Genomic DNA, 7,500 nt, shown 5'->3' on the forward strand with positions numbered 1-7,500 from the left:
CTTCCCTTCCCATAAAAAATCTAAAAAACATTTTTTCAGCCTTTTTTCTACCCACAACGGCATAGATGACACATATAAAATATACCACAATTTCGAAACCATTAAAACATTAAGAACTAAAACCTTCCCTTTCAAAGTTAATGTTCTCATTCTCCAAAAATTCAATCTTCTTTCAATCCCTCCTAAAGCTTCTTCCCACATAGTTTCATCTGCTTTCTTTTCATCCCTCCCCATTAAAACACCTAAAATCTTCATTTCTTTAGTTTCCTTAAAGGTAAAATGTTCTGTTAAAACCGGTGCCCCTCCAAATCTCATATACAGCGTTTTGTCCTCATTTACTTTAGCTCCTGATCCCCTACAATACTTTTGTACAATTTTAATTGCATTTTCCACACTCTTCAGATCCTTTAACAATAATGTTGTGTCATCCGCGTACTGAAAAATTTTACTTTCCCCTCCCTCGATGCCTATGCCTTTTATCCCCTCTCCATGTTTTACAGCCAATCCCAAAGGTTCTGCAACTAAAGAATATAAAAGAGCTGACAACGGACATCCTTGTCTTATCGATCTAGTAATTTTAAAACACTGTGTTAAAAACCCATTACATTTAATTTTTGTTATTGCGCCTTTGTATAAAATCCTAATCCATTTCATAAAATTCTCTCCAAAACCAAAACTTTTTAAAACATCAAATAAAAAACCATGCTCCACCCTGTCAAAAGCTTTCTCAAAATCTAAACTGATAATAAACCCATCTTTATTGCTATCATGTATGTATCTTATCATATCCTTTATACTAATAGTTGTATCTGCTATGTCTCTCCCTTTCACTCCATACACTTGGTTAGTTTTAATTATACTCGGCATGACTTCTTTCAATCTGTTGGCTAAAATTTTAGATAAAATCTTTAAATCAGTATTTAGCATTGTAATCGGTCTATAGTTCTTTAAATCTGTCTTCTCTCCTTTTCTCTTGTATATCAATTTCATTAAACCCATTCCCATTCTTTGATTTAATTCTCCTTTCTTAAACACCTCTACATATACTTCTTTTAAAATGCTAGTTAAAAAATCTTTAAAAACTATATAAAATTCACTCCCCAAACCATCTACACCTGGACTTTTCTTTTTGTTTAATTCACTTATTGCTCTTTTAATCTCTTCTTCTCTAATCTCTTCATCACACTCTTTTTTGTCTAGTTCTCCTACTGTTGTTTTTATTTGCCTCAGTAACTCCAGTTTCTCTTCTTCCCCCACCCCCTCAGTACTAAACAGGTTTTCATAATATGCCTTTATTTCTTTTAATATTTCCTCATTAGTTTCCACAACTACACCATTTTTCCCCTCTTATTTCTTTAATCATACCAGCCTTCCCTCTTATTTTTTCTAAATCAAAAAAAAACTTTGTACATTTTTCACCCTCCACAGTATATTTAGCTTTACTTCTTAGTCTTGCGCCTTCATATTTTTCCTCTTCCATTTCTTTCAATATTCCCTCCAATTCTTTTATTTTTTGTATATCTTTCCCATTCTCATTTAATTCTTTTTCCAATTTTTCTCTTATTTCTCTCTCCTTCTTCCTCTTACTTCTCTGTATTAATTTACTGTACTTTATTGTGAATTTTTTAACTAAATATTTAACATTTTCCCACCATATCCTTTTATCTTCGCCGTACATTCCATTCTCCTTTTCTTTTTCAATAATTTCTTTAATACTTAACACATAGTCCTCATTCTTCAAAACCTCTACATTTAAAACCCATACCCCCGGCCCTTTCTTCACTGAACTCCAGTCTATTTGCATAAAAATTGGTTTATGGTCACTTAAGCTTGATTCTTCATATTTAATATTACCGATAAATCCTTCAATGTTCCTTGTACATAAAATAAAATCAATCCTAGTCTTACACATAAAATTACCCACTAATTGCCTCCTTGAATATTCTTTCTTTTTTTCGTTTCTTTCTCTCCATACATCAATTATATTATTTTCTTCCATTAATAATTTCAGTTCTTTTCTTCCTTTATCATTTTTAAAAACCATTCCCTCTCCCATTTCTAATTTACTGAAAACAGTATTAAAATCACCCATCATAATAACTTCTTTATGTTTCTTTAAAAATTCTCTTAATACATTAAAATATTCCTTTTTTTCATTCTCTACTGTTGGTGCATGAATATTAACTAAAATAACTTTTTTCTCCTCATACTCCATTTCAACCGCAATACATTTCCCATCCATGTCATTATATATTGTTTTACACGATACACCACTGTTTTCTTTTATTAAAACTGCAACTCCTCTTCCCAGCCTCCCATCACCATTGTTATATAAAATCTCTCCGCTCCAACTTTTCCTTATTTCAGTCATGTACTCTTCCCTCCAGTTAGTTTCTTGTAATAAAATCACATCTTCTCCTTTACACATTTCTTTCACTTTTTCAAATTTTCCCATGTCTGACAGCCCTCTAGCATTAAAAGTCACTATTCTTAACAGCATAAAACATATAGAAATATGCATAAAACCCATAAACTCAGTCCATCTCCTCCAAACCCTTTAGCAACTCATACTTATTTGTACATTCAAAACCATCTTCTTTAAGCACTCTTTTTCTTGCAGTATCTAAATTGGGTATTACCTTCACAGATCTTCTTCTTTTTGATGATTTCCCCTGCGTCTCCTCATTTTCTTGTCCTTGTTCACACTCTTTTGTAGCATCATTAATTTCTACTGCGTCCATCTCCTTTTGCACACTGTCCGTCACATCCATCGGTGTACATAAAATTCCCTCCTGTTGTGCATCACTCAATACTTTATTCCTTTCATCATCCAGTTCCATAGTATCCAAAGCATTTTGCAAGCTGTCAGTCAAATCCATCTGTGTCCAAATTCCCCCCTCCTGTTGTGTTTGTATAATCGGTTCGGTACACTCTTTCTGTTGTTCCATATCCTTAATTAATTCCAGTCCTTCACCTCGAACTCTTTCTCCATCGTCTCGCTGCTCGTTGTCTCTTTCATGCACCTGCCCGCCCACCTGCTGCTCCTCCTCCTCACCCTGCATCCAACACTCACACTTATTTAAAACCAAATTGCAATCCGGGCACGTCACAGCGTTGCAATTTCTTGCGAAGTGGCCTCTCTCCTCGCATTTATGGCACGTGAACTCTGGGCAGTCCTTCACCACATGGTCTGGGCTCATGCACAGCCGACAAGTCTTCACCTGATGGCTGTGCATCACCCGAAAATATTGTGGACCCTCTGCCGTCTCTATTTTTGTGCTGTAAGGGAGGGAGGCCACCTCCTTCGGGAACCGCGCCTTTACATATCTTGTCCCATCCTCAATGCTGGTGCCCGGATATACACGCCGCTTTATTTTTGAAATTGGGGAAACCCCCCAAACCTCCAGTTTATTTAAAATCTCTTCATCAGCAAGGTAGACGGGCAGATGCATGAAAGAGACAACATAATCTCTGTTTTGAAGTTTTTTTATCTCACAGTTCACTCCATTTATTAACAATCCCTCAGTCAGCTTATCACAAGTTTCTTCTTTTTCCATTGTGAGCTCGTATTCTTTTCCTTGTCTTGGCCTTAGTGCCAAGATTTCCCCATATCCACATTTGTCAGTCACCGCTTTGATAATATCCACAGCCCTCACCTCACTTAAATTCTCCACATTCACAATCACAGTTGCCTCCTTTAAGTATCTCCTTTCACCAAATTTATCTCTTGCATCTTGATTTTTACCGTGTCCTGCTCGTTGTCGATACTCCAGTCCAGTGTTGCTTGCCATGCGTCTCTCTCCAGCCAGTCCAGTTGTTGCCGTCTCCCCCCAGTGTTTGCCATGCGTCTCTCTCCAGCCAGTCCAGTGTTGTTTGCCATGCGTCTCTCTCCAGCCATTCCAGTGTCGTTTGCCATGCGTCTCTCTCCAGCCAGTCCAGTGTCGTTTGCCATGCGTCTCTCTCCAGCCAGTCCAGTGTCGTTTGCCATGCGTGTCTCTCCAGCCATTCCAGTGTCGTTTGCCAATAATCCGTCCATTGTACAAAACACAAACAAAAAATTAACCACCCTCCAGCCAGCAAGATGCCGCTGTTAGGTGGTTTAAAACTGAAAAACTACACAAAAAATAAACTAAAGTCCAAAAACAACTCTCAAAACAAACACTAACAGAAAAAACAAAATGGAGGAGAGCCTTCCTCTCCAAACTGCAGCCAACACTTCCTGTAGCTCTCTAGCGCCCTCAGGGTGGTATGGCCATAAGCGAAGTCTGCTGAAAAGATAGGGCTATTTAAAGAACAGCCAATCTTATCGCCAGTACATTATATAAGTAGGAAAGAAAACCCAAAAGCTTAAAGCACCTGGTATTCCTAGGCAGTCTCTCATAAAAGTACTAACCAGACCTAAACCTGCTAAGATTCAGAGATCGGGCATTGACTCTATTTTTTGGCAAAATTATTATAAACTAAGTGAAAAATGTCCAAAAAGCTTACAGCACCTGGTATTCCCAGGGGGTCTCCCATCCAAGTACTAACCAGGCCCAAACCTGCTTAGCTTCCGCAGATCAGACGAGATCGGGCATAGCCAGGTTGGTATGGCCGTAAGCGAAGTCTGCTGCAAAGATAGGGCTATTTAAAGATCAGCCAATCTTATCGCCAGTACATTATATAAGTAGGAAAGAAAGCCCAAAAGCTTAAAGCACCTGGTATTCCTAGGCAGTCTCTCATCAAAGTACTAACCAGACTAAACCTGCTAAGATTCAGAGATCGGGCATTGACTCTTTTTTTTTTTTTTTTAATGAAAAGATTATTATATAATTCGTGAAATTTTCCAAAAAGATTAAGCACCTGGTATTCCCAGGCATCTCCCATCCATGTACTAACCAGGCCCAAACCTGCTAATATTCAGAGATCGGGGCATTGACTCTATTTTTTGGCAAAATTATTATAACTAAGTGAAAAATGTCCAAAAAGCTTACAGCACCTGGTATTCCCAGGCGGTCTCCCATCCAAGTACTAACCAGGCCCAACCTGCTTAGCTTCCGAGATCAGACGAGATCGGGCATAGCCAGGTTGGTATGGCCGTAAGCGAAGTCTGCTGCAAAGAGAGGGCTATTTAAAGACCAGCCAATCTTATCGCCAGTACATTATATAAGTAGGAAAGAAAGCCAAAAGCTTAAAGCACCTGGTATTCCTAGGCAGTCTCTCCATCAAAGTACTAACCAGACCTAAACCTGCTAAGATTCAGAGATCGGGCATTGACTCTATTTTTTTTTTTAATGAATGATTATTATATAATTCGTGAAATTTTCCAAAAAGATTAAAGCACCTGGTATTCCCAGGCAGTCTCCCATCCATGTACTAACCAGGCGCAAACCTGCTAATATTCAGAGATCGGGCATTGACTCTATTTTTTGGCAAAATTATTATATACTAAGTGAAAAATTTCCAAAAAGCTTACAGCACCTGGTATTCCCAGGCGGTCTCCCATCCAAGTACTAACCAGGCCCAAACCTGCTTAGCTTCCGAGATCAGACGAGATCGGGCATAGCCAGGTTGGTATGGCCGTAAGCGAAGTCTGTTGCAAAGAGAGGGCTATTTAAAGAACAGCCAATCTTATCGCCAGTACATTATATACGTAGGAAAGAAAACCCAAAAGCTTAAAGCACCTGGTATTCCTAGGCAGTCTCTCATAAAGTACTAACCAGACCTAAACCTGCTAAGATTCAGAGATCGGGCATTGACTCTATTTTTTGGCCAAATTATTTAATACTAAGTGAAAATGTCCCAAAAGAGCTATACAGCACCTGGTATTCCACAGGCGGTCCTCCGATCCAAAGAGTACTAACGCAGGCCCAAACCTGCTTAAGCTCCCGGAGATGCAGACGAGATCGGGCATAGCCAGGTTGGTATGGCCATAAGCGAAGGTCCTGGCTGCAAGAGAGGGCTATTTAAAGACGCAGCCGAATTCTATCGCCAGTACATTATATAAGTAGGAAAGAAAGCCCAAAAGGCTTAAAGCACCTGGTATTCCCTAGGCCAGTCTCGTCATCAAAGTACTAACCAGACCTAAACCTGCTTAAGATTCAGAGATCGGGCATTGACTCTATTTTTTGGCAAAATTATTATAAACTAAGTGAAAATGTCCAAAAAGCTTACAGCACCTGGTATTCCCAGGCGTCTCCCATCCCAAGTACTAACCAGGCCCAAACCTGCTTAGCTTCCGAGATCAGACGAGATCGGGCATAGCCAGGTTGGTATGGCCGTAAGCGAAGTCTGCTGCAAAGAGAGGGCTATTTAAAGACCAGCCAATTCTTATCGCCAGTACATTATATAAGTAGGAAAGAAAGCCCAAAAGCTTAAAGCACCTGGTATTCCTAGGCAGTCTCTCATCAAAGTACTAACCAGACCTAACCTGCTAAGATTCAGAGATCGGGCATTGACTCTATTTTTTTTTTTTAATGAAAGATTATTATATAATTCGTGAAATTTTCCAAAAAGATTAAAGCACCTGGTATTCCCAGGCAGTCTCCCATCCATGTACTAACCAGGCCGCAAACCTGCAAATATTCAGAGATCGGGCATTGACTCTATTTTTTGGCAAAATTATTATAGTGAAAAATGTCCAAAAAGCTTACAGCACCTGGTATTCCCAGGCAGTCTCCCATCCATGTACTAACCAGGCGCAAACCTGCTAATATTCAGAGATCGGGCATTGACTCTATTTTTTGGCAAAATTATTATATACTAAGTGAAAAATTTACAAAAAGCTTACAGCACCTGGTATTCCCAGGCGGTCTCCCATCCAAGTACTAACCAGGCCCAAACCTGCTTAGCTTCCGAGATCAGACGAGATCGGGCATAGCCAGGTTGGTATGGCCGTAAGCGAAGTCTGCTGCAATGAGAGGGCTATTAAAGACCAGCCAATCTTATCGCCAGTACATTATATAAGTAGGAAAGAAAAACCCAAAAGCTTAAAGCACCTGGTATTCCTAGGGCAGTCTCTCATCAAAGTACTAACCAGACCTAAGCCTGCTAAGATTCAGAAATCGGGCATTGACTCTATTTTTGGCAAAATTATTATAAACTAAGTGAAAAAATGTCCAAAAAACTTACAGTACCTGGTATTCCCAGGCGGGTCTCCCATCCAAGTACTAACCAGGCCCAAACCTGCTTAGCTTCCGAGATCAGACGAGATCGGGCATAGCCAGGTTGGTATGGCCGTAAGCGAAGTCTGCTGCAAAGAGAGGGCTATTTAAAGAGCAGCCAATCTTATCGCCAGTACATTATATAAGTAGGAAAGAAAGCCCAAAAGCTTAAAGCACCTGGTATTCCTAGAAAGTCTCTCATCAAAGTACTAACCAGACCTAAACCTGCTAAGATTCAGAGATCGGGCATTGACTCTATCTTTTGGCAAAATTATTATATACTAAGTGAAAAATGTCAAAAAGCTTACAGCACCTGGTATTCCAGGCGGTCTCCCATCCAAGTACTAACCAGGCCCAA

The 7,500-nt window shown here is 39.5% G+C and overlaps 1 protein-coding gene and 7 non-coding genes across 8 annotated transcripts in view; all 8 read right to left on the bottom strand.

Annotated features, from left to right (window-relative positions):
* Positions 1 to 2,474: 2,474 nt before the first annotated feature.
* Positions 2,475 to 3,948, bottom strand: LOC113088487 (uncharacterized). Its single transcript, XM_026255771.1, has 3 exons — positions 3,904 to 3,948; positions 2,640 to 3,814; positions 2,475 to 2,489 (listed from the first exon to the last, which is right to left on the bottom strand). Exons 1-3 carry the CDS (start codon positions 3,914 to 3,916, stop codon positions 2,475 to 2,477), a joined length of 1,203 nt encoding a protein of 400 aa, XP_026111556.1. The 5' UTR covers positions 3,917 to 3,948.
* Positions 3,949 to 4,481: 533 nt separating this feature from the next.
* Positions 4,482 to 4,601, bottom strand: LOC113088530 (5S ribosomal RNA). Its single transcript, XR_003286082.1, has one exon. It is a non-coding gene; the product is annotated as a 5S ribosomal RNA (ribosomal RNA).
* Positions 4,602 to 4,966: 365 nt separating this feature from the next.
* LOC113088522 (5S ribosomal RNA) lies at positions 4,967 to 5,084 on the bottom strand. The gene has a single exon (XR_003286075.1). It is a non-coding gene; the product is annotated as a 5S ribosomal RNA (ribosomal RNA).
* A 364-nt stretch (positions 5,085 to 5,448) lies between these two features.
* LOC113088512 (5S ribosomal RNA) lies at positions 5,449 to 5,567 on the bottom strand. Its single transcript, XR_003286065.1, has one exon. It is a non-coding gene; the product is annotated as a 5S ribosomal RNA (ribosomal RNA).
* Positions 5,568 to 6,146: 579 nt separating this feature from the next.
* Positions 6,147 to 6,265, bottom strand: LOC113088534 (5S ribosomal RNA). The gene has a single exon (XR_003286086.1). It is a non-coding gene; the product is annotated as a 5S ribosomal RNA (ribosomal RNA).
* Positions 6,266 to 6,762: 497 nt separating this feature from the next.
* LOC113088523 (5S ribosomal RNA) lies at positions 6,763 to 6,881 on the bottom strand. The gene has a single exon (XR_003286076.1). It is a non-coding gene; the product is annotated as a 5S ribosomal RNA (ribosomal RNA).
* Positions 6,882 to 7,103: 222 nt separating this feature from the next.
* On the bottom strand, positions 7,104 to 7,223 carry LOC113088531 (5S ribosomal RNA). Its single transcript, XR_003286083.1, has one exon. It is a non-coding gene; the product is annotated as a 5S ribosomal RNA (ribosomal RNA).
* A 220-nt stretch (positions 7,224 to 7,443) lies between these two features.
* Positions 7,444 to 7,500, bottom strand: part of LOC113088526 (5S ribosomal RNA) — a 118-nt gene continuing 61 nt past the window's right edge. The window contains exon 1 of the ribosomal RNA XR_003286078.1: positions 7,444 to 7,500. This exon is cut by the window's right edge and continues 61 nt beyond it. This is a non-coding gene — a ribosomal RNA (5S ribosomal RNA).

The sequence above is a fragment of the Carassius auratus genome, unplaced genomic scaffold (assembly GCF_003368295.1).
Source record: "Carassius auratus strain Wakin unplaced genomic scaffold, ASM336829v1 scaf_tig00046391, whole genome shotgun sequence".
In the NCBI taxonomy this organism is placed as follows: domain Eukaryota; kingdom Metazoa; phylum Chordata; class Actinopteri; order Cypriniformes; family Cyprinidae; genus Carassius; species Carassius auratus.